The sequence below is a fragment of the Enoplosus armatus genome, chromosome 10 (genome assembly GCF_043641665.1).
Source record: "Enoplosus armatus isolate fEnoArm2 chromosome 10, fEnoArm2.hap1, whole genome shotgun sequence".
In the NCBI taxonomy this organism is placed as follows: Eukaryota; Metazoa; Chordata; class Actinopteri; order Centrarchiformes; family Enoplosidae; genus Enoplosus; species Enoplosus armatus.
Window position 1 is genome coordinate 803,280 of NC_092189.1, and position 26,032 is coordinate 829,311.

Below are 26,032 nucleotides of genomic sequence, written 5' to 3' on the forward strand. Positions count from 1 at the left end.
GTGGCGGGAAAGAAAAAGAAAAAAAATCTGTAATTAATGCAAATACACACAGTGAGGGGGAGGGAGAGAGAGAGAGGGAGGGGGGGAGAGAGTGTGACCACACACCCCCTTGTCATATAATGGCTGTGGCACAAACAAGACGTGAAATACAGAGACACCTTTTTAATGCGGGAATGAATGAGTCAGTGTGTTTGTGAAAGTGCAACCTTTGCCGGCAACACACACCCACACACAGGCGTCCACCCGCGTCTTTTTGTGCTTTTTAATAGCAACCAATTCAGCCCCCGGCTTTTTACACACACACACACACACACACACACTTTCCAGCACACACACACACTCTCTCACATCACACGCAGCAATACAGAAGGTGTCAGGCGGGTTTGCCTCGCCTGATGACAAGCACGTCTTTATTAATATGGGAGGCAACTCTGCGGATGAATTCATCAGCCGTGGTGGCAATGCTTGTGTCTCCCTGGCAGGGAGAGGTGTTTGTTTGGTTATGTGGCGCGGGGCTGCAAGTCGGGCGTTACTGCGTCTTCTTACACTGTAGTGTGACACGGTGACACCGGTGGGAGATGCGGGGACACACACACACACACACACACACACACACACAAGGGGGGCCGTTATCAACCAATCAGAGATGATGACACGCGTGATGTAGCACTGAACGACGGGGGAAAAAATGCGTGGACATGTCTGAATTCTTTTTCTTTCTTTTTTTAATCCTTCTTTTTAATTCCGTGTGTACAAGACGCAGATGTGCCTTTTTTTGGAGTGGGGGGGGGGTGACATACAGCAAAGGGCCCACACTTCGCTGTAAGGCTGCGCTGCCAGCGCTGGAGGAAGGTCTGGCTGAACCCATTATCATTCTGGTAAGGGGGGTGGGGGGCGCGTTTCAGCTTGTTTGTATTTCTTTAAACCAATCACAATCGTCTTCAAGAGACAACGCCCTCGAGCAGCCACAAGAATTTAGACAGTCCACAGAGATAAGGGGGTCACAGCATGGAGGGGTGGGTCGACCGGCCCCAGGCTTTTGGGGGCCCTATGCAGGATTTAGTTTGGGGACACCCCTCATTGCCACTTCACATGGCACTGGACCAACTTAGTTAGTATTGTTAGTTTAAGCACACATAACGTACAAATGAGCATGTAAAGACTACACCGTCTTTAAATAGACTACAGTAAATACAGTATTCGTCTATTACCCCCCAACCCCATGAGTGGTTCTTCTCAGGACCTTTTTCTTGATCTGGTTGAAGTCTGATGCATATTTTAGTGTAATGTTCTCATTGGAAAGGGCTGAATCTCACCTGTCTTCATGTGTAACCTGAGTGTCTGAATGTAGAAAGGATATGACACAACCAGAAAGATATGATATCCCAGTTTGTGTTGACTTTCGTTCCGGCCTTGTTCATTAAATGAGGTTTTAGAACTAGGTCTGGGAACAAAACCCACGCCTCGAACACCTCTCATCTCCGCACACCTTATAGGTCCCCTTCTTCTTGACTCAGTTCACCCCCCACCCCCGCAAACCCCCTTTATTCTCTCTCTTCCTCTGAATACAGGGCGCTACCCAGCAGAGCACACGAAGAGTTTCGACTCCCCTGGTTCCCTCCTGTCTTCTCACCACCAGCCAATACACCAATCCCTCAACCCCCATTCCTTCATTCCTCATCCATTCATCCCTCAACCTTCAACCCCCAACCCCCATCCCCCATCCCTTCATCCCTCACCCCAACCCTCCATCTCTTCATCCCTTCATCCCTCAACCCTCAACCCCCATCCCTTCATCTCTCCATCCCTCAACCCTCATCTCTTCATCCCTTCATCCCTCAGCCCTCCATCCCTTCATTCCTCAATCCTCAACCTCCATCCCTTCATCCCTCAGCCCTCAACCCCCATCCCTTCATCCCTCACCCCAACCCTCCATCTCTTCATCCCTTCATCCCTCAACCCTCAACCCCCATCCTTTCATCTCTCCATCCCTCAACCCTCATCTCTTCATCCCTCAGCCCTCCATCCCTTCATTCCTCAATCCTCAACCTCCATCCCTTCATCTCTTCATCCCTTCATCCCTCATCCCTTCATCCCTCATCCCTCATCTCTTCATCCCTTCATCCCTCATCCCTTCATCCCTTCATCCCTCAGCCCTCAACCCCCATCCCTTCATCCCTCACCCCAACCCTCCATCTCTTCATCCCTTCATCCCTCAACCCTCATCTCTTCATCCCTTCATCCCTCAGCCCTCCATCCCTTCATCCCTCAACCCTCAACCTCCATCCCTTCATCTCTTCATCCCTCATCCCTTCATCCCTCAACCCTCATCTCTTCATCCCTTCATCCCTCAGCCCTCAACCCCCATCCCTTCATCCCTCACCCCCAACCCTTCATCCCTTCATCCCTTTATCCCTCAGCCCTCATCCCTTCATCCATCCACCATCAACATGATTTGCCACGGTTTTTGGAAGGCACTGCCTAGGGGAACGTGTAGAGAGGTATGGAACTGTCGGCCTCCACCCACAGCTGCCTCCGCTGGTGCTGCTGTGGTATGAGGAGGCAGAAGATGAGAAATGAATAAATTACAGCACAACCACGCTTCTTTTGAAAACGTTGCGGAGTGTGGAAATGTTTTTTGCGCGGTAGCTTTTAATTTTTTTTAAACTGTCATTACTAGTACTGGTGATGTTTAACTGGCTATTGCCAGGAAGTATCACATAAGGCTGGTGTGTCCTTCAAGGTTGTTTTTTTCCTCTGTAATTCAAGGATTTTTTTTTACACACCTCACACACACACACACACACACAAACACAGTGGGAAGCCCCATCCTGTACATCTAAGGTTAGGAAAGATTAACCCCCTGCACACATAGACTTCCATCAGCTTTGTATGACACAAACTCTCTATCTCACACCCACCCACACACACACACACACACACACACAAACAGTGATATCAGGCTAATCTGCTGTGGTGCAGCCCCTATGTGTCCACAGATAGTAGCCAGCAACCCAGGAAGGTGTTTACTGCCATATACAGGGAGATTACACAGGCTTATTGAGCACTAACACACACACACACTTGCACTACCCATTGTGCTGCCTCACTGCTGCTCACACATACACACACACAGGCTCAAAAACACTCGTGCGGTGCATCAAAGCAGATACATACTGGACATATATATCGACCACGATTATACACACACACACACACTTTTATGCGCTCACACACTCATCATTTCACGGAATATGTGGTGCGAAACAATCCAGAAAACAAAAATGCTCGCACTCAAAATGGACACAGCGGCTATTGTTCAGCTGATGGTCCATTATCAAACCACCGCCAGCCCCTGTCATCAGTGTGTGTGTGTGTGCGTGTGTGTGTGTGTGTGTGTGTGTGTTTGTGGACAGCACACCTCCCACTGTCGCTATAAGCTTTCTGTCACACTACGGTGCCGCTACATTTACTCCACGCACAACACAGAATTTGCACGTACACACAAAACAGTTATTGTTGCAGCTATAATCCAAGTGGAAAACATCTTCTGGTGTCTCTGGGATGAAAACGGGAGCATATATTGTCTTGACAACAAAAAGCAGTAGCATTGTTGCTCTGCTGATGATCCACGCCACGGTAACATGTTGTAATGCCTGAGGCGTCTCAGTAGGCCCTTCTAAACTATTTACAGTACGTAAGTGTCGACTAGAGCCAAGTTATTACAGTAACTTAGTTAACCCCTATAACGCCAAGTGTATCATATTTGACACATGAGTTTTTGAGACCTCTACATCACCAGTGTGATAAAAAAATTTAAGCCCAGGCAGAAGCCCATGCCCCTGCGAAGGTTTCAAGCTGCTGTTGGCACCTCTCTCTCACAAGTGCCCGAAAGGGCAAAATCAAGTGTGGCAGACCACTGTCCTCTCCAGAAGCAGGAGGAACACCCCGCCCCCGCCCCCCCCCCCCCCCCCCCCGCAAAAGGCCAACCTCTAGTGTGCCCCCCTGATGTGAGAAAGGATGGCATTGATCATTTTCCAGCATGGGAAACCCGACGAAGATGCAAGCACTGCACAGGCAATCAATTCACCCGTGTCTACTGTGAGAAATGTAAGGTTCATCTTTGCCTGAACAAGGACAGAAACTGTTTTCAGGCCTACCACAATGCAAAAATAAAGAGATTGTGAACCAAAAAATGAACCAAACTAAGTGAAAAGTTACTCTTCCACCATGCCGGTTCCACTGGTGGGTTTGTCATTGCTGCGTGATAGCTTCATTTCAGCAGATACAGAATATGTATGACGTTGTTGTGCAATATGGAAAAAATGTTTAATGGGTTAAAAATGTTGTGTTTTATATGTTTTTGTTTGTTTGAGATAAAAAAACTGTGAGCAATGAATTGCACAAAAATGCCAGATGGAGCAAAAATGATACAAATTAAAACTCATATAATATGCAAATTGATATTCAATTTCTTTTTTTTTTATTTGTTAGAAGGTTCAATAAACACTTGAGTTTCAAATTTTTTTTAATTTTCTGGCAATTATTTCATGGTTCAGGCTTTACAGCGTTAAGAGGTTTTTAACTGTGTTGCAACCGGTCAAAGCAGGTTTTGGTTTTTTTATGAGGTAAGTGCCACCGCGCTGCTGCGGTTAGCACTGTCATCTCTGTTTGCATGTTCTTATGGGATGTACCGATCCGATACTCGGTATGTCGGTCCGATGCAGGCCAAAAATTGCTGGATCGGATATCGGAGGGAGAAAAAAAAGTATAATCAAATACGATCCATCAGCCTGAACTATCGCGGAAATGCTGTACTAAACTTTGAGCGACATGCCGTAAAGAGAGATGTGTCACCCGTCAACACAAGCTCTGGGTGGCTCCGGTTGGAAACCGTTGGAAATACATACAGTTCAACCCCAGGGGTTACGTGTGAAAGAAACTTTAGACCCTTAGATACGTCTTTTTTTTTTCAATGCGGCCAACTTTATATCAGGCGAAAATAACCTTGAGTTTCAGCTGCGAGCACCTTAAGATGTCCGTACTGTCCATAACTGAGTCACATTGTGGGCTCTGTAACCATTATTAGCATTTAACACCAGAATCTTTCCCTGAGCTTCACTGAGAGTTTTTTGTTTATGTCGCCGAAATCTGACCATAGCCAGAACTCTGGTGTCACAGTCATGCGCCCGTCCCGTCCGCCCCAACAGATCACCTGTTGCAGCGTTTCCCAAAAAGGGACAGCTCGTGATCGTCTTGTCATCGGTTACACCCCCCCCCACCCACCCCCCCCCAAGTGAACAAATTAACTCACACGAAAGTGCAAGGCGGCACATCACCCCCCAGCTGCCACTGGAGAAGAAAAGACAAAGTCCCACCAAGGTGAAGGACTCGAACCAATCAGCTGCTTGCTGTCACCCTCAATCAATGCAAAACTGATAATGGCAGCGTACACACCCCATGATGCATATTCACACACACACACACACACACAGAACAACGCCACGTTCAATCTCACATTCTAATGCGCCGATACCCCCACCCCCCCATCCACACACACACACACACACACTGTGTATCAGTGTACCCATGACAATAGCAACATTGGTGGCTTCATTCCTGCTGTCATTGAGGGGATCTGTACTGAGGAGATAACAGACAAAGTGCGTGCGTGCGTGTGTGTGTGTCGTGAGAAAAATGGCTGAACCACGTTAAAAGCTCTGCTATGTCTCTCTACCTCTCTTTCTTTCATACACGGCCTCGGTGTTTCTCTCTTACTCTACAGTCATACTCCAGCCTCAGATTGCAGAGGCAGACAGACAGAGACATTTAAAGAAAATTGTAGCAATTGTGTCCCCCCCCCCCCCCCACCCCTTTTCTTTTTCTGCTACTGAAGCCGAAATACATTTCAGTCTATAAATAATAACAGCAGAAACAAGTCCACTTACCTGTATCGCTACTGCACTGTGCTAATGCCCAGATGCCCACAAAAGGGCATTCAGATCATACAATTTCATTCTTGTTCACTCGGCTTTCTCTTTTTTTTTTTTTTTTTTTGGGCACTTTTTCAAACTTGCAAAGTGTTTTCAGTGCCATGATTTCTCCTGGAAGACTGGAAGACGATGCCATCTTACGCCGCCGTGGTGGTCACTTATTTTGTTTTGTTTTTTAACGGTTTTTTTAGATCTTTCTGGAGCTGTCTGACCAACATCTGCAAGTTATTGCATTGTAATTCGTCACCGCAGTGAGTATCAATGGGCTTCTCTGAGATGAGCCAGGACTTTTTCCAGAACTGGTCGTCGGCAATCACCACGCCATGCCGGCGGGTTGACCCTCCGTCCACTTTAATGCAACAATAATCGCACTAGAGCGGCGTTAAATGATACTATTGGTGTAAGAAATTGATACCACACCAATACAAACCGTAGGGCATTGACTGTTAGGCTGTTCAAATATGCCGACGACACGTCCGTTCCATAAGAATGACTATACCTATCTATCTAATGGGATATCTGCGGATCAACATTGACGACACAAAGGGACGCATTTTAGAGGCCATTTGTTTTCAGGAAGTTAAGGACATTCCAGAATGTTCTGGAAGTAACAAGGACATTCCAGAATGTTCTGGAAGTAACGCATGCTAGCCTGATACAGAGCATCCAAGTGTGGCATGGTAACCTGACTGTGGGTAGGAAGATCTGGGAAAGCTGTAGGTCACCAACAACAGTCATTAGATGCTCTGTATGATATCAATACAGGAAAGGTTGATCTACTTTGGATAACGCTATTCAATATTATATATATATATATATAGATATATATATAGATATATATATATATGTATATATCAGAGAGAGAGAGAGAGAGAGAGAGAGAGATTATAGAACACCTCTGGAAAACAAAAAAGATATATATAGATAAAGATGTATATAAGGGATCCCTTTTTCCATGTGGAATCAATATAATTAAAATATATCATACATACAACTTTTGCACATATATACCTGTATTGTTGATGATTTGTGAGGTGTTAATTGTTTTTATTGTGTTACATTTATACTGTCTTCATCAGTGAGACAAGGCAATTTTCCTGTCCATGGTTTGGACAATAAAGTGCAGTTTATTCTATTCTAAGTTATATGACCTTTTCATTTCGCGGTTTTGACCCTTTTGTGATGGACAGTGATGTCCTCTGTTTGGTGGATCCTTGGCAGGCGAGTGTGTGCTTGATGTTTCCCTGCAGGCCCTATTGAGCTGTGTCCCCGGAAGCTGCAGGGTGGCGATTTGTCCTCCAGGGGGCTCTGTCTGGTTGTCTGCTCTCTCTCTCTCTCTCTCTCTCTCTCTCTCGCCTCTCTGGTTCCATGTCAGGGGCTTGGTTGCTGCTAGTCGTAGTAGTGGTAGTTATGTGGTGGTAAGAGCTGGGTGCTGGAGCCCTTGGTTTACAGTTCGCATGGTGAACCTCTAGGTGTCACCCATTATCTAGCTGTTAACACAGCAGAGGAGGGAGGTGTCTCCCATCGAATCCAAGGCCCTCCGTGAAACTCCCCACACTCTCCACAGCAGCTATTTCCATCTGCCTCCACAGCACATTTCTCCCCATCAGCCAGCACGCATTCCAAGTTTGATCCCTTTTTTGTTTGTTTGTTCGTTTTCATGAATTCAAGTGGCTCGGATTTTTGCTGACAAGAAGCCGCCGAGTGCCTCTGTGCTTCTCTGGGCTGAGACAACAACAATCCCAGCTGCGTCAAGTCATTTAGTGTTTGCGGAAGTGCGTCAAAAGCTTTCTCATGTCGCACACAAATTGCAAACACCGACAAGAAACCCAAATTTGCTGACGTGAAGATGAAGATGGGTTTAGTGAAAGGTAAACTTCCCCAGTGCTTTCGGAGACTTTACAATCCTCTCAAGCTTCATGGGTTGATAGAGGACATAACAGTGTATTGTGCTGACCAGATCATTTTCCAGCAAACAAGACTAGGAGCTGCAGCCAATGACTGGTTTCAGTAATCTATCAGTTATTTGTTCAGTTAACCCGTTAAGTTCCCAGAGTCCAAGGTGACGTCTTCAAATGTCTTTTTCTTTTTTCTTTTTTTTTTGATGACTATTTACTGGAAAACCTTTTACGTGGAATTTTGGCCTGACATATTGCATTATCGTTTGATTTCTTAATTCAGTGAGAGTCTCACCGCGAGGTCCATTTAGAAGCTGTTCTGGAGCTTTTTATTCGTAGAAAGGTCCCTTAAAGTGCTCGGGAGACAAACGGAGATTTTTCTTCCAGTATTTTCTATTCCCACTTCTCACTTGTTTCTGTTTTGTGTTTTATTCTTGAGCTCAACTCCTTTTTGATTCGGTCGTTACAGCTCTAGTATAAACATGCTGTTCTTTCATATTGTTGAGTTTGATGCCTGATGACGTTCAGGCCCACTTCAACTCCTTTCAATTCACAGCAAAGTTTTGTGTGAGATGTGAGACAGTAGCTAGATATTGAATAGTAATCATACTTTGTATTTTATTGGAGGCACACAGTATTTATTCACTGTCATAGAGTACATAAAATACAATAGAAACTCCCACTATAACAACAAAACTCATAATAACTTAATATAATAACTTAACATATAAAACCACAGACACCTGAATAAAGTTCATGTATTGTTATTTTTATTTGTGTACCGTCCCCCTTCCCCACAATCCACAAAGACAAGTGTCCATTAATTAATTAATATATTCATGTATACATATCATAGTGACAAATAAAAAAGACTCACGATAAAAAAGACAATTTAAATACGTAGAATGTCAATCGCATGTCAAAGTCTTGATTCAATGCTTACTCAACATGCATTCAAAATATAAAAATAGACTTCTGATTAAGTTTATATACACTTTTTTTTTATAAATATAAGTATACAAATGTATTTTTAAAATACAAAGATAAATACAGTCACATAGTGTACATTGTGTACCAAACCAGCAAATACAAATGAGTTTTTTGGATATTTAGCATTCACAAAACACAATTATTACATTAGAAATGCAACTTTAACGACAATTGCAAGTCTTCTTTTTTTTTCTGTCCTTCTTTTGCCACCCACAGTCCCACACTTTTATTCTGAAGTGACAGAAGCAGTGAGCGAGCGGTGAATAAATAAAGAGGATAAGAAACAGGGAGTCTAGCTCTGACGGACATCCTGTAAGAGTTTGTTGATCTCAGCCACCAGCTCGCTGGCATCTACCAGCTCGTGCCGGCTGTCGCTGCGTTTGCCCTGAAGGTGGCTGAGCACCGAGTCAAAATCGTCCTCCTCGTAGTTCTCTGGGATCTCCTCCATTGCCGGCAACCACTTGGAGGAGGGCCCGGGGAGCGGCGCCGGCACCGGCACTGGGGCCTGCGAAGGCTGCACCAGAGTGGGGCTGACCAGTGCTGTGAGCAGGGGGCTGCTGTGGGGTTTGGGGGTGTGGCCGCTGTTCTGGGGGCTGTTCTTGGGCGCCGGCAAGCCCTTGTGGCTGCTGCTCTGGGAGCTGAGCTTGGTGCTGGGTTTCAGGGTGTGGTAGCTGCCAGCTTGGTGGTGGCCAGATGGGCCGATGCTGCTTCCCGGGTTCTGGAAGTGGGTGTTGGCGGCCCAGGCTGCCACGCCCTGCTGGTGAACGGAGGGGTTGGGCTTGCCGGGGAGATGGCCCCTCCTGCGATCTAAAGATCCAGTCATGGGGACACCCACCCCGCTCAGGCTAGCCCCCTTCTGGTTCTCGTTGACCTGGACGTACGAGTCCAGACCCTGGGGCAGCAACCGTTGGAACACACTGCTCATCTCTGACAGCAACGACGTGGTTCCACACAGGTCTTCATCTCCAGCCTCGCCCCTACTGCCCTCTCCCCCCTCCTCTTCTCCACCGTCCTCACCGCCCAGGTCCTTGCCGAAGGTAGAGAAGCTCTGGTTCCGGGCGGGGCCAGTGTCAGTGCAGGGCTGCGGGGTCTTTTCCTGGGAGAGGTCAGTGGCTTGGCGGGCTTCTTCCCCAGGGATGTAGAGGTTGCTGCGGTAGTCGGAGGAGCACGAGGCTGGGGAGGCCAGGGGGGGCATCCAGCACTGATCTGAGTGACCCAGGACACGACACTCCTCTGTGCATAGCCTCATAGCTGGGAAGAAAGACAGAAATACTAAGTAATCAGGAACACTGAGCTGCACATGCAGTCACTGTACTCAGAAACAGATGAAGCTGGGGGATCAAAACTTCAACTGAACTGTCTTTAGCACTGAGTACTAAAAACTGTCAAGTACTGAAAGCTAGCATTGAATATCTGGCCAGATTCTTTATCTTCTTTACTTATTCTTTGATCAGACAGTTCCTGACTTCAATCAAAATTCTGCCAATTTAAAAATGTATTTTAATTCATGCATATTTTTGTGTTTAGACCCAATTGATACTAGTATCAAAAAAGTTGACAACTATGCCCAGCCCTACTCATTGGTGTTTAACAAAAGAACATTGAAGTAAAAACATTAAAGTATTTACACCTCGGGCTGCAACTAATATTCATTATTGTTTTTTTTTGTTTTTTTTGTCAATTAATCGTTTAGCCTGTCAAAAGTCAAGTTCCGAGAACCAAAATTGACATCTTCAAAAGTCTTGTTTTGTCCAGCCAAGAGTCAAAACCCAATTATATTCAATTACAATGATGTTAATACTGAGAAAAGCACAAAATCCCCACATTTGAGAAGCTAATTGGTGATTGGTGATTCTAACAAGGCTAAGAAGCCCTTTAATGATCTTAAAAGTGCATAATCAAAGCCTAAAACAAGAGTGAAGAATTGGCATATCATATACATTATATCTAATAGAGTGAGATAATAAGCTAATACTCAAAAGATACCATTATATTATGTGTACGGTCTGTACATTTTTCCACGTTTGAAAACAACAACCGCAAACTCAATCACAAAATCAAAGCGCTTTAAAGATGATTCCTGCGAGTTGAGTCTTTCCCCGTCTAGCTAATATTTGCCTGCACTCTCCTCAGGTGTTTTCGCGGCACTGTCTCTGGATACACGGCGGAAATCTGCCCTAATTAGTTTGAAAAGCTCTCTGCAGGAGCTCTGCCTGCTGCAGCACCGTCAAATGTATTTACCATGGCGAGACAATTCGGCGAGGCCGATCAATGCCTGTTACCCATTCAAAATAACTCCTCCTCCGAAAAAAGCCCTGCATTTTTCCCTTTCAAGTCGATCTTTTCAATATTAAATCTTCAAATAGAAAATCTCTGAAGAATAAATTAGACAAATCAAATATGCCAAGTTAAAGCCTTCATTAAAGGAGTGTGGCGCTTTTCAGCCGTGCTATTGAGGGACTTCATTATCCCCTCATTAACATGAAAGGAACATTTATAATACATCTTAGAGCAGATGAAAAGTGCATTTGGGTGCACTGGAAGGGGAAAAAAAAAAAAAAAAGAAAAACAGAGCGGGGGCAGCGACAGATTGGTTGCCCTGCTGATGAAAGGGTAAAAATGAAAGATTTAACCCAACTGATTTGTATGTAAAAAAAAAAATGAACAAAAATAAAATAAAATAAAATATAAAAACAACACGTCAGGCAAACATTAACTGAAAGCCTGCCTGTCCGACTGGCTGTAACGTCAATTCAGCTGACTTACTAGCTCATTTACTTGCCAATTAAGTTACCAGACTAGTGTTATTCAGAACTCCAGACTACATGGTTTGCTGCCAACAATGTGTTTGTTTACTTGAGAGCTTTTCTTTTTATCGAATTTGATCAGAAAACAAATTCTACTTTTATCCCTGATAAGAAGCAGCAGGAGGGTGCTGCTATCCACTGAGCAGGGAGAAAGACAAGGAGTGTTGGCAGTGAGATTTAGACTAAATTGAGGACCACAATGTGAGGACATAATTAAAGGGACATGCCAGCGATTGAGTGCTGCAGTTCCGTGGAGTCTGAGCAGTTGCAGGAGAGGGATTGAAACGAGAATCGGAGCAGCAAAGGCTGAGATATCCTGACTTTTACTTCCTGGCATGGGTTCAAACCCCATAAACGCCGGATCCTACACTTCCCATAATGCAACTCGACATCTTTCAAACTCTGTGCCCTCAATCTGTGACACAGGTTTAAAGTCATACATGTGCCTCCACGCCCAAGCCGAGATAACCCTGATGACATCACTGTGACATCATCAGGATTATTTTCCCAGAGGGTTAGGGTTAGGGTTAGGGGGTTCGTTTTTGGTCAGGGTCCTGGACCTCTCCACGATAAAGAGTCCAAAAAACCCCTCAGATTTGTAAATGGAATTGTTTCAGGAACATTTTGGGAGCAAATTCCCTTTCTTTTAAAGAGTGAGATGAGAAGATTGACATAAATCTCATTCCAGAACCCGAACACCTGTAAAGTTTCCTAAGTCACGTGTCATACCTTGTTTGTTTAATCTGTACTCAAACAGAAATGTAAAATCAATAACCTGGGGTTTTTAGGCGGGAGTCTAATCATTCTTAGCACAAACAACATTTTATCTATCCACTCGGTACTCTCTGGCTATAGCATGGGCTGAAAGATTCGGTACTGAGCACAGGTTTCGGTTTAGGTCTCTGTTCAGGCATTAATTAATTAGTGAGCTCTAGAGGTTTTGGTAGGTGTATTTTTGAATTTTGGACACACACATCCTGACTCTTTTCTTAAACCATTTGAGCATGTGTTTTGCAACGTTTTAAGCCTGAAGGTACATTCTCTGGAAATATACCGTATAACATCTTCTGCTTCTAGATGGGCTACAAACAGAGTTTCTACCTCATTCTCCCCTTTAGCAGGGAGGGCTACCACAGCCAGCCATAATGACAGGGCAACGACTAAACGCGTCGTGAAATCATCCATGCTGCAGTGGACACGGGGCGGGAGGCAGGCCGAACATGCACAAGGAGAAAGGTGAGCTTTGAGATGTAATTATGCTCTTCGGGGCTTAATCACGAGCGCAACTCAGTGCCGACTCCACGGCAACTATTCGTCACATGGCAATTAAATGCCTCCTTTTCATCAGAGGAGCACGAGGGCTTCAGTTTGGATGGACGGCTGAAAGTGAAGGCTTGAAGGTGGGGAAAAAGGAAAGTGACTAACGAGCAGAGCTCCTCTACAAAGCTATAAAGGGAGGAGGGAGGGAGGGAGGGAGGAGGTGTTAGTGATGAGATTGTCTGCCCGTCTGGGTCGACTTTAATTGGGATGTAGCTCAAATGCAGTGTCGAGTGATGGCTGTGTGGGAAGCCGGCTGGAAAGAAGCGGGAGCTCTGGGAGGAGACGGATGGCGCGATGAAAGAAGCCGCGGAGGCTTACAACCTGCGTGACGCGACGACAGGCTGAGAGACGGAGGAACTTTAGGAGTGTGCGTGACCAAGTCTTTCCAACCCAACTAGCCAGTGAAACCTGCCAGTTATTTGATGCTGGGTGGGTAGAATATCTCGACGTCAGTCGGGTCAATCAGTGTTCAACGTCAGTGTTCAAAAGTTCTTACATGTTAACTCAAGTATGGAGATGAGGGGAACTCCATGCAGTGTGACAGCCGGGAGACGAAATGTAAAGGAGGATCAGTTGAGCTATCTGGAGAGATATCTCAAACGTAGTGACAGTGAAGTGAAACCTGGTGGCTGAGTGTGGACAGTATCATTCACAAACCTCCAAGGCCAATGCGCATGCGTCCACTTGTAATGCAGAACAAAAGAGGCATGCCAAAATTGCCAAAACGTGTGTCTTGCTAACAGGAAGCAGATGAGTAGAGCAAGGTGTGGCGACTATGACTTAACCCCAGGGTTTCTCAACCTGTTGTGGCCTGTTTATGGGTCACGAAATTCCCATGATCCCAGCAATAGACATGTCACTTGGCCATGTGGATCTGTGTATGGAGGAGCTCCACAAGCAATGATGCAGAAAGTTTGTCTTGATTTAATACTAATGTTCCTAATACCCACAGGTACACTGAGTTATTGGTCACTGGCCCTGAAGTGATCACCTCATCGCTCAACTCCACTAGTGATGGGGGACCACAGTCCTCAGCCTTTGTAAAATACATTCTAAGTTCTGCTGAGTAAAGTTCTGCTGAGTAATATATCACGTGGCTATCTTCCAAAGTTAATATCTTTTTGTATGAGACCCCCTCTTTATGTCCAGGGACACCGTCCTGGAAAATCTACTGCAGTCTCAAAAGGCTACATCTTCGGTAGATATCCACTTGATTTGTGTAATTCAGCTTGCTGAAGCCTCTTATTAGCTTTGCCTGAGCCTTGGGATGTATTTTTGCACAGAATGAGGACTGCGGATTTTAACCCCCCGCCCCCACCCCTTCACTTACATTGGAATTGTGCTAGAAAGGGATCACTTCGGGGCCAGTATGGATGGGAGGAAGGACTGCAGCAACCAATAACTTTCACCATACATACAGCAGCTTAAAGGAATATGATCCTTTGAGAATTTGGGGTTCGATTCCAGCCCAGGCCCTCTGCTGTCATGTCATCCCCATCCCATACAGCTGTCGCTATCACAAATAAAATGGCAGAAATGCCAAAGAAAATAATACTTAAAAAAGAAAAACCTATATTGAACACATCAACAAGTCTAAGAAACCTTCCACAATTTGTGCTAACTAGGTGACCTCTAGGTGGAGTTGCTGCCCCAAGGTTGAGAAACTCTGGTTTAGCCCCATCTGAGCTATACTGTAAGATTCAAGAAGGAAATTGTAGGGCAGTGGTCTGACTTGAGGTGATGGCCTATGTTTATTGACCATGTTGTGACATGGATGGAATAATTAAGTGGGCACTGAGCAGACGCATCCTGTTAATTCCAAGTCTTTCAGAGCTGAACGATTAGTCGGATTACTCCACTGACAGTTATTTGCTCTCTCAAATGTCAAAATCTGCTGCCTTTCTCCATTTTACATGACACTAAACTGAATATCTTTGGGTCTATGACTGTTCTAAAAGTATTTTAGAGACGTTTTGGTGTTATCTTGGTATCTAGAAACTTGTAAGATTAATCAATAATGAAAATAATTGTTAGTCATATCCCTTCGATTTTGCTCAACATTTTCCTGTGAAATTCAGCAGATACATTATAAGGTTTTTTGGAAACTTACAGTACAACATAAGAATTTAATGAATTGCACATTTTGGATTCAGGACTAGATGCTAAGCAGACAGGAGGGGAATGGTGGGTAATGAAGGGAGGGATGTGAGGTGTGGTGGATGGGGGGGTGGGGGTGTACCTGCATGCGTTCTGTGCTGGCCATCAGGGGCATATATCTCAGTAAAGCCCTCACCAAGGAGCCTATCCATGGGTGACTCCCTGCCGGGCTCGTAGTCACTGTCCCCGGCCTCGCTGTCTCCGCGACCACTGTCCTTCAGACTGAACTTATCCATCTCATTCAGGGCATATCTGCACAGAGAAACACAAAAGAGGTGTCATGCATTTCTCATAGATCATGATCACTGATCATTAACGATAATATCATCAAAAAGTTAAGGGAATGCCACGCTACTGATGGATAATAAGGTGCCCAGAGAGGAAGAGAGCTCTGCAGAAGAGGTTTTACATAAGATTATGCAAATGTGAAGTTAGTGAGCATACATTTTGACTCTAAACCAAAAAGCTACTGGATATGGATATAAGGGACTATGTGGAAGTATTGACAACAGACAAAACTGTGTGGAAATGTTTTACCATGACATTACGGGTGTGTACAAAAGGGTATCCCTCAATTTTGATCTTACTTTTGCCCATGTTTGATAATAACGGCTTCAAAAGTTTAATTTCACATGTGCATTACCTGTAGCTCCTGGTGTATTTGTTGCCTCTGAAGCTTGGTCGTGGCTGGTACTGGCCCTGATGGAGCATGGACAGAAGCTGTGAGACTTGCTACAATCCCAAGAGGAACCAAAAAAAAAAGACAAAAAAGAAAGAAAAAAGACAAAAAATAAAAGGAAAAAAATGAAGAGGGGAAAATGAATGGAGTCAAACAAGCAAGACCACAAGACAATGTTGGGGGGGGGTTGGGGAGGCATTATAGGGGAAGGGGTAGGGTGGCATGACTTTGTGACTTGCTCCTGAATGTGATGGTCAACAAAAACATGACACGGAGGGCTGAAGGTAACAGAATATGGGAGCAAGGGATAAATTCATCAAAAAATATTTAATCTAAGACAAAAACACGTGCCTAGCGTATGATTTTGGACATAAATGTTACAAGTGCTTTATCTTTTGGTTTGAGCAGATACATGGTCAATTCCTCAGTTACATGAAGTTGTGTATTTCCACTACTTTTAGCACAGACAGCAGTCATCTAGGTTTAAAGGAGATTAACTAAAAGCATATAAGGAACTGGAATCTCATTGTCTTACCTCTACAGGGGGTGTGGCATGGGCCAGCTCGAGGGCAAAGTTCTCTGGCACATGATTGGAGGAGATGGTGACCAGGCTGTTGAGGGACTGGCGGCTATGATGGCTCTGCCTGCTCCCCAGGGTGCCCCGCTCAGGTGTAGGGGAGGCAGAAGGTGAGCGTGGGTGGGCCCGGACAGGCAGAGTCCCGTTGACGGTCGGCACCAGGGTGATGTCTGCCTTGTGGATCTGCCTGGTGGGCTTCTTGGGGTGGTTCTGGTAGCTGTTCTCCGCTACGCGGCAGTTGTAGTTGTGCCTGGGGTCCTTCTTCTCGCGGCTGCAGCGTGCGGTGGCGAACATCACCATGACGATGAGCAGCAGAGCGCAGACGGCACCCAGAGAGATGATGACAACGAGGGAGAGATCCAGCGGGGCCTGGCTGGAGCCAGTGGGGTAGAGGGGGGGGAGGATGTCCATGTTCTCCTGCAGGGAGAGCCTGAGGAGGGCCCCTGTGGACAGCCGGCTGGTGCCCCTGTCCTGCACTTCCACCCTGAGCTCCATCATGTCCCGCGGAGCCTGCTCCAGGCTGGCGTTAGTCCTGAGCTCACATCGCCGGGCGTCCATCACAAACAGCCCATCCTCGTTGCCGCCAACGATGGCGCAGCTCACCTCTCCGTTGGCGCCAGCGTCGCGGTCTGTGACTTTAATTGCCATGACCAGCTGACCCGGTGATGCATACCTCCACACCGGTAGCTCAGCGGTGTGATTCCGGAGGGAGGGGGAGTGGATGACGGGCGAGTTGTCGTTTTCATCCAAGACGGTCAGCAGGACGGTGGTGTTGGTTAATAGTGCCGGGTTCCCCCCGTCACGTGCCTGAATGGTGAAGGTGATCCGGCTCACGTCTTCATGGTCGAAGCTGCGTAAGGCGTAGATGGCGCCGTTGGAAGGGTCAATGGTGACGTAGGTGGAGATGGGGCTCCCCTGGACCAGAGCATCTACAATGGTGTAGGTGACCTGACCATTGGTGCCCAGATCCGGATCTGAGGCTACTACGGTCATCAGGTAGGCTCCAGGAGAGTTGTTCTCGGATTTAAAGACCTCGTAGCGGCTCTTCTCAAAAAACGGAGGATTGTCGTTTTCATCCAGCACCTGAACGGTGAAGTGTTTAATTGTGGAGAGGCTGGGGGAGCCCCTGTCCTCAGCTATGACCGTCAGGCTGTACTCTGACCGCTTCTCCCTGTCCAGAGAGACATTGGTGAGGATCATGTAGTTTTTCTCATGGGTCTTCTGGAGCCTGAAGTGGCCGTGGCCATGCAGCCTGCACACCACCTCGCCGTTGAGCCCGCCGTCGCTGTCGTCGACGCGCACCAGGGCTATGAAGGTGTCCACAGGGGCGCCCTCTGAAATGTAGGCCACCTCCTCTTTGCCGGGCGTCATCAGGTTGATGTTTATCTCCGGCTTGTTGTCATTCACGTCCACCACCTTCACCACAATTTTGCAAAGTCCAGGAATGGAATTGGGGCCCAAGTCCTGAGCCTGAACATCCAGCTCATAGGAGGCCGTGGTTTCGTAGTCCACTTTTTTAATAAGGGTAATGTGGCCATTTTCTGGGTTTATCTTAAATGTTTCCAAAATCTTTGACGAGACGTGACTGCTGAAAGAGTAGACTATTTTCCCATTAGTGCCCTCGTCTGGATCCGTGGCGTTTAGATCAATGATTAGAGTCCCAAGGGGGGAGTTTTCCATTAAACTGATGATGTAAGATTGCTCATCAAAGGCTGGGCTGTTGTCGTTGGAATCAGAGATGCTGATCTTGAGCAAAGTGGAGCCAGACTTCGGGGGCGCACCGTTATCCGAGGCTGTGAGCTGCAGCTGGTAGCTGGACTGCACCTCCCGGTCCAGCTCCCTCATGACCACCAGCTCCGCGTACTTGGCACCGTCCGTCCTCGTCCTCACGTCGATCTTGAAGAAGTTGTTCGGCGTCAGGGAGTAAGTGTGCAGGGAGTTCTCCCCGACGTCCGAGTCCGCGGCGCCGTCCAGCGGGATGCGCGTCCCCACGGATGCGCTCTCCGAGATCTCGATGGGGACGATGGCGCGGGAGAAGTGCGGGGAGTTGTCGTTGATGTCCAGCACCTCCACCTCCACGTGAAACAGCTGCAGGTACTCGGTCGGGAGCGTGACCACGTCGAATTCGATCGAGCAGTTCAGGTTTTTCTCGCAGAGCTTCTCGCGGTCGATTTTGGTGCCAATGCTGATCTCCCCGTCCTCCTCCCGGACGGACAGGAGCGGCGTGCTCCCTCGTTGCATAGCGCGGAACCGAAAGGTCAGGGAGCTCGGCAGTTTGGACAGGACCCCGGCCACGTCCTCCTTGAGCCGTGCAATTACCGTGCCCACTTTCTGCTCCTCGTAAACTTTATATTTCAAAGTCTTACCGGTGGCGCCGTGCAGGAGCGCGGCCACAAGCAGCAGCTGGAGCAGTGCCGAAGACAATGTATTTCCTTTGGTTTGGATCATTTTTGCCCCCATCTTCTGCGCGCACACTGTGGCGATTACTTCCACAGAAGGGGGGAAAAGAAAAATCGGGGAAGGGGAGGGGAGAGGAAGGGGGTAGATGTATTCTCAGACGTCTGGCATGTTAAATCCTCCGCTGCTGCTGCTGCTGCTGCTGCTGCTCACTGTCCGCAAAAGGAAAAAAAAGAAAAAAAGAAACTCCGCAAAACAGATGAAAATGGGTCCAAAATCAGCGGATGAATGTAAATAAGTGAACTTCCTCTGGACACGAACAGCAGGCAAAAGCAAAGCGGACCGCGGCGCTCTTCCTCGTGGACAGGTCCGTGGCGTGTACCGACATATGCCCGTCGCCCAGTGCGTGCGCCAGTGAAATGAGTGAGAGTGTGTGTGCCTTGGCGAGGAAAAGGCGCAGCTTCTCCCCCCCCCCCCCCCCCCCCTCTCTGTGTGAGAGCGAGAGAAAGAGAGAGAGAGAGTGTGGAGTCAGAGTGTGTGTGTGTGTGTGTGTGTCTCCCTCTCCGCCCGCCCCGCACCCAAACTGCGTCTCTTTTCCACACAAAAACACCCCCTCCTCCTCCTCTTCGACTCCCTCGCCCCTTCTCCTAAATCATCAGAATGGCCTCCTTCGAGCAGCACAGGAGGGGCTATTGATGGTACCCCCACCACCACCACCACCACCACCCCACCTCCCTCCGCCACACAGAGGACACCCCGATATTAAAAGTGTGCCACAACAATGGGCCAGAGGAGGAATTCACTTTTTTTTTTAAACACAAGCGCGCACTGACCCCGGCCGGCAGACTTACATTGTTATGGTGCGCCACAATCCACAGCGTGTGCCAAGTCAGCTCCTTTAGTCGTGTGTGCGTAAAAACGCACAAAGTCGTCCTCCTCAGGAGGAAAAATCTCGGGGGGGGGGGGGGGGGGGCGGGGGGTAAATGTGTCACTTAAAACCAGAAACAAAACCTGAAGTACTCCAATAGCACCATGCCACCATTTGTTTGTCTGTAATAGCCAAAAGCTTCAACTTTTAGCTGGTTTACATAATTGTGGACTCTCCACCGCTTGTTTCTAATGCCACCAAATCCCAGTCTACCTGTCTGGTCTGCCTGACCCCTCTCAGTTGCGCGCCTTAAGACCAAAAATAGGTCAAATAGACCCCTTTTGTGATCATTACAAGAGCTTAAAACATTGGAAACTGTTTTTCTTTGCCACAATTTCATGTCTGACTACCACAACGTCCCCTTTTTTTTGTATTTGCTTTTTATCCAAACTCCAAATGTGACGTCTCCGCCCTTGTTTGCCTCCATGACTGCACAACAACGGGTCATTTGGCTCTCGGTCACAGTTTGAGATGTGTGTGTGTGTCACTCATATAAACAGGATCTGTTGCAGCATGTCATCTGGCATCCTTATGAATTACATACTCTACTCCACGTTTCAGATGCTCATTTGTCCAGAGCGATGGGGGTGTTTAGGAGTGAGTTTCCTCGTCTTTCTATTTCTGTCCGCCATGAAACACATTATCACACTCTCACACTCCTCCTGCATGATAATGCTTTATGGAAGCCCACGTCTCCTGATCCGACCAAATCACCATCCTGCGAACTCAGGAGCGTCGCTCGGAGAGCAAACAACCGGGCATGCGGTGCTTTATGAGAGGAGCGGCGGGCCATCTGGCCCGGGCCCTCAGACAACCCAAACCTACAATTACCATCTATTCAGGCCCTGCCGCCCCTCGGGACCGAGGAACGCCGAGTGAGAATTAGCCCCAGCTCATGTCGATAAAATCTAATGTCCTCCTCATACTGCTGTGGAAAAAAACTCTTCTAAACCCAAGGCTTATTACGGCTATTCAGTAGTAATGAGGGGCAATCGGTGCACTTTGGACAGACTTTATTTGGATGTGTCATAGCTGCTGATATGTTTCAGCGGAGGAGGATCAAAAGGGCTGAAGTTTTTTTTAGGGCTTGTGTTAATCCATTCTCCGCTCTTGAAAATGTGTACAAAGTTCCCATCACGGCAAACATTTTCCATAGTGCGACCCCCTTCAGCGTGTCACAGGCTCCAGTAAGCCAGCAGAGGCCCGTTTCTGAAGGCTCCCCCAGATTCCATCTCCTCGGAAAGTAATGGGTCGCGCAGCGAAACCTACACTCCCAATAAGCTTAATTTTGGAGTGCAGCCATATCTGATAACCGGCCCCGCTGATTGGTTTCAACAGAGCAAGAGCAAATTATCTGGGGTGAGAAGGGGGGGGGGGGGGGCATCATTGAGAGGATGCAAGCCTCAGTGATGGATTTTATCTGCATTTTAAATTCCTATGTGTGGGCCCGTGGGAACCGGCTCTCTGCGCCGCCATCTGCCTCTGAGCAAACACATGGACATCGGCTCCCGAGCTGATACACACACACACACGCACATGCATGATGCTGAACGACTCAAAAAGGGCAAAGTGTCCAGTCAATCCGCAGTTTCTGCAGACGGTTCGAGTTTGCCATGTTGCGATTGTGTGTGTGGGGGGGGGGGGGGTTCAGCGACATTATAGTCATTTTTACAGTTCAGGACACCGCTAATAATCCAAACTGGGTCCCCTCTCTGCTCTCTATTTTGCGCAATAACGCACACACGCTCTCTCACGGGAGCGGACACTGCTGCCCTCGTCCCGGCATGAGTCCCGTAACATATAACAATGTTAGCCACGGGCCGGTGCCCCTGCACATGTAGTACTACAACTGCCCCCCCCTCCGTGAGGAGCTGATGGTGCCCTAATGGCATTATTGGAGGGGACACGCGCAAATCACATTTCCTCTGCAAAAGGAAAAAAAGTTACACAGACTTCAGGAAATAAGTTTCTTGTGTGTGTGTGTGTGTGTTTGTGTGGGATACTGTGAGGCCTCGCTGCTAGTAGATACATAGATTTAAATACAAGAGGGGGCTCCCTCATATGGTGGCCAGTTGGAGGGAGGGTGATGGGGTTGTGGATGCAGAGATCTGCCCCTGGGGACCATAAAATTAGTGAAAGGAGTTCGGGGAGGGGGGGGGGGGGCAGCAACTTTGTCATTGAAATGAAGCAGGAGACCGCAAATGACAAAGGCTGCGTAGCAGGTGGAGAGAGGGCGGCGCACCCCCCCCCCCCCCGGGGATGGGGGTGGAGGCATGGGAGGATGCTGGGAGCTGTGGTGGGGTTTGTGTCGTGTGCGTGCTTTTGTTTTTTTTAGAACATGGGAATATATGTGCTCCCTCCATTTCCATTCCTTTGCCTGTTTTTTCCTTATTTCCTCAGATATTATGTCGGGAAAGAGTTCAAGCAAGCCCATAAAAACAATTATATCACAAACAGAAAGTAGTAAGAACACATAAAGCACTGTTACAGTGCCATAACATCCCATAATCAATAGTTATAAATGGATTTTGATCCCCGTATGTAGACATTCAGCAGCTCTCTGTCTTCATCAGGCAGAAGGGGAGTCTCGGCGTGCGTGGTGGGGGGGGGGGGGGGGGGGGGGGGGTCGAAAGGATTGTAAAGGCACGCGAGCATCTGTCGCCATCTCATTACCATGCTGTTAGCTCGCGCGAGACGGAAGGGATTTGGGCTCAGAGAGAAAGAGAGAGAGAGAGAGAGAGAGAGAGAGAGAGGGGAGTCAGGATCCTGCACCCACCCACCGAGTCTGGGCCGCGATGACGGCGCATCACCCAGCACCCGCATTAAAATGTGACGCAAACTAAGAGCATGGCCACCACCCAAACATTTCACCCACCTGTGACAGGTTGGACTTACCCAGCTGGATGTCGGAAACCCAGCTGCAGGGATTTGCTCCCATTCAGACCCAAGGGCATTATAGTGAGGTCCAACACACACACACACACACACACACACACACTGATGTGGGGTGATAAGATCCCCAAAAAAGGTGTGTTGGATGGACAAACACAAACTGGTGACAGCAAAAAAAATGTAAATTGTAATTCTTACTGATAAAATAAACAATAATCATTGAGCTTTATACGTGTTGGGCAGAAGCCAGGTTTCCGGTCTTTATGCTAAGCTAAGCTAATTGCATCCCACCTCTGTTGGATTTTTTAAAACTTTTTTTTTTTTTGGAGGGGGGGGGTGTCGAAATCTTGCAAGTTTTGACTTTTTCGCTGCGTCCTCGGCTCGCACCGTCCGCCTCTGCGCGGCATATAGTGGCTTTCCCACATTTTCCTACATCCCACTGAAATGTCGCTCCCCCCCTCAGAGGGAAAAAAAAAGACGACGGCGTAGAGGGGAGTGCGGGTGACAGATGTGCCACTGTGCAAGCCGTAAAAATGGGTAATTGTTGGTGCCAACAGTTGCGCTTTGATGGGCGAGACGCCACGCTCTGGCGTCTGCGCCGCAGATTCAAACTCCTTTGTGGTTGTGCAGGAGCTAGCTCAGCATGGCAGCGAGTTGTTTATACTCGCAGGTAACACGGATACAACACAAAGAAACTTCTGTCCACACACTTTTTTGGCCTGGGTCTGCTTTTTCCTGGTCGTACAATGATACCTTAGACAATAGTGCGCTTCTGATTGTGTGTCAACAGTTTGGGTTGGGCCCTTGTGTTTCTTGCATGACATATAACCCCCCCAGGCACAAAGCCACCTGGGTATTAGACATATTGACACACACACACACACACACAGATCAGAAAGGAACCCTTCCAGGACCCAGATGAGCCTAAATCAAAGATACTCTATGACAGAAGGTGTCACATTACAAGCTGCAACAAGTGGTATGAAATGGTATACACTTCCTGTCTCCCCGCCTTATTTTGCCGCTCTTTTTATCCGTCTAATAATACCCCCCCCCCCCCCCCCCCCCCAAAAAAAAAGCCAGTTAAATAATAATGATAATGGTGTTATTAAGCAAAGAAGCACACGTTTCACCACCACTGGTTATGCAAACGGTGTACCTCGAAACAGAACTTAGTGTGCAGAGTAAAGACTGTAGGCCTGTGTCACACGGGGAGACCAAAAAGAAAAGAAAGAAAAACGAAGAGAGACGGATCCATCGTGTAAATGCTCTGTAAGTTGTAATGCACCGTTTACGTCACATGTAAAGCTGCAACGCCTTTCTCTTGCTTGTTTGCTCCCCTCTTGTCTTCGATCAGCTCTGATTGTCTTCATCGGGATCGCCAGCCCCATCCATAAAGAAGCGTCTGGGTGGGGGTGCAGGCTTGTGTTAACTGCCCCCAGGACTTCATTCACATTTGGAGATACTGAAGGAGCTCCTTGACTTGATAATGTTTTGTTTTTTTTTCAAGCTGTACACAAGGCCCTGGTTAGGTATGTGTTGCCAACCGGTCAAAGCAGATGACCGCCCACCTAGAGTCCTGGTTCTGCTCGAGGTTTCTGCCTCTTAAAAGGAAGTTTTTCCTTGCCACTGTCGCCAAAGTGCTTGCTCATGGTGGGAACTGTTGGGTCTCTGTAATAACATTATAAAGAGTCGGTCTAGACCTGCTCTATTTACAAAGTGTCATGAGATGACTTTTGTTGTGATTTGGTGCCATATGAATTGAATTGAATTGGATTGTTGCGCGCGCCGCCGCAGTTTACCTTGTTGACTTTTTTATTTCTATCTGAGCTTTTGAAAAAAGCTTTTAGATGCCCTGTCTCACAAAGAAAGCCCGCACTGCGTGAAAAAGCGTGTAAAATTAACCCCCGGGGATCAATAAAGTATTTCTGATTCTGATTCTGATTCTGAAAAAGGTCTCTGGGTGTGCAAGGGTACGATTTGTGCTGAAAATGAAAAAGAGGAAATGCCCTTCGTTTCTCTGGAGGGCCTTCAAGAGAGACACGTTTGTTGCTCAGAGACCACGGATTTGAAACTGGGCTGGCGCGCCGAAGTTGTTTCACATGTGAAATATGCATGAGCTTCAAAAAATCAGGAACATCTCGTCGATACCCTCCGCACCACAGTGCCATCGAGCCCTGCTCTGAAAAATTAGAGTGGCGCTGACAAACACCACACCAAGGTAAGCGCCTGGGAGGACTCTGCCAGGCTTGGAGGGGGGGTTTTGTCCGCCACAAAGGCTAATTGACTTCTCCAGCTCTACTCAAAAGACTTGCGGTTGAGTCTTATGTTTCATGTGCGAGTAGACCTGTTTTCGGAGGGATCACAGGCACTTCCCTGCCAAAGCCTCCCCTTCTCCGACGGACACACGTCTCGCACATGCTGCCATGATACCTGATCGCTTGTTTCTTTTTTTTCTCCGCACAATAGCCTCTCCCGGTCCACGCCCTCCTTTCATACTTTAGCGTGCGGCTACCTTTTTGTATCATCCCACCTTCATTCAACTTACCCCACCCTTCTTTCTCTTCTAAAGGGTAGTATCTGCAAGCACCTTCCTTTTGTCTCGTTCCGGCTACATTTCAAACCTTTTCTCTCCCTCTGCCCACCTGACCCTGCACAAACACAGCAGCTTCTCCAAGACGCAGCATTTGCTTTTCTGGTGTCGATCATAAAACTCTCAAAGTTCCAACCAGGGTGCTCCTCCTCCCGCAACACTGGGAGTGAGTGTCAACTCATTAGGCTGTCTCTTTTCCCCAAACGGAGCCGTGGGGCGACAATGGAGGGGACGGCAGTGGCAAGTTAAGGAGATTTTTTTTTTCTTTTTTTTTTTTCTGGGGAGCAAACAAAGGGCCTCCTATGCGGCTCGAGTTCAATGTTTACCACGTGCGGGGGCCAATGGGGTGACATATTTTCGGGGAGCGCTCATTCATTAGACCCAAGATTTACCGCCCGCCAGCCCCCCGCTCCTTTTCTGTTTGTCTTGGCAGATGTGAGGCAGGCGCTGGCCTTTCTTTCTTTCTTTCTTTCTTTCTGTTTTTTGGCGTGTGTGTGCGTGGGGGGGGGTGGGTAGAATCTTTCTGACCAAAAAGCGCCACGTGTTCTTAATTTCGGGGCTATTTTTTTTGCGTGGAAACTCTTATAGATCCCTGGGTCAGCTTTCACAGCAGGCTCAACCCCCCTCCCCCCCTTCCCTCCTCTGTTGTGATTTGGATTGTGGAGCGAGCCCGAGACCTGCTCTCCTCTGGTTTAATCTTTCGCTCTGAAATTCCTTCACTCATTCGCTCTTTTGAGTGCAATTCCCCGTCTCTGTTTGTGTTTCATCGGTGCGGCACCGCAGGGGCAATCAACTGGTTAT

General features: G+C 47.5%; 1 protein-coding gene across 1 annotated transcript; it reads right to left on the reverse strand.

Annotated features, from left to right (window-relative positions):
• Window positions 1-9,173: 9,173 nt before the first annotated feature.
• Window positions 9,174-18,869, reverse strand: pcdh18b (protocadherin 18b). Its single transcript, XM_070913771.1, has 5 exons — window positions 16,380-18,869; window positions 15,809-15,864; window positions 15,248-15,417; window positions 9,560-10,132; window positions 9,174-9,406 (listed from the first exon to the last, which is right to left on the reverse strand). Exons 1-5 carry the CDS (start codon window positions 18,867-18,869, stop codon window positions 9,174-9,176), a joined length of 3,522 nt encoding a protein of 1,173 aa, XP_070769872.1.
• Window positions 18,870-26,032: the final 7,163 nt, after the last annotated feature.

Bases quoted from the DNA above. Each gene is read 5' to 3' on its own strand.
- pcdh18b (XM_070913771.1), bottom strand. From the start codon at position 18,869: ATGATCCAAACCAAAGGAAATACATTGTCTTCGGCACTGCTCCAGCTG. The intron at 15,865-16,379 runs GTAAGACAATGA...ATGCTCCATCAG, and splicing joins ATGCCACACCCCCTGTAGAG to GGCCAGTACCAGCCACGACC. The intron at 10,133-15,247 runs GTACACCCCCAC...CTTTCTTCCCAG, and splicing joins CCAGCACAGAACGCATGCAG to CTATGAGGCTATGCACAGAG.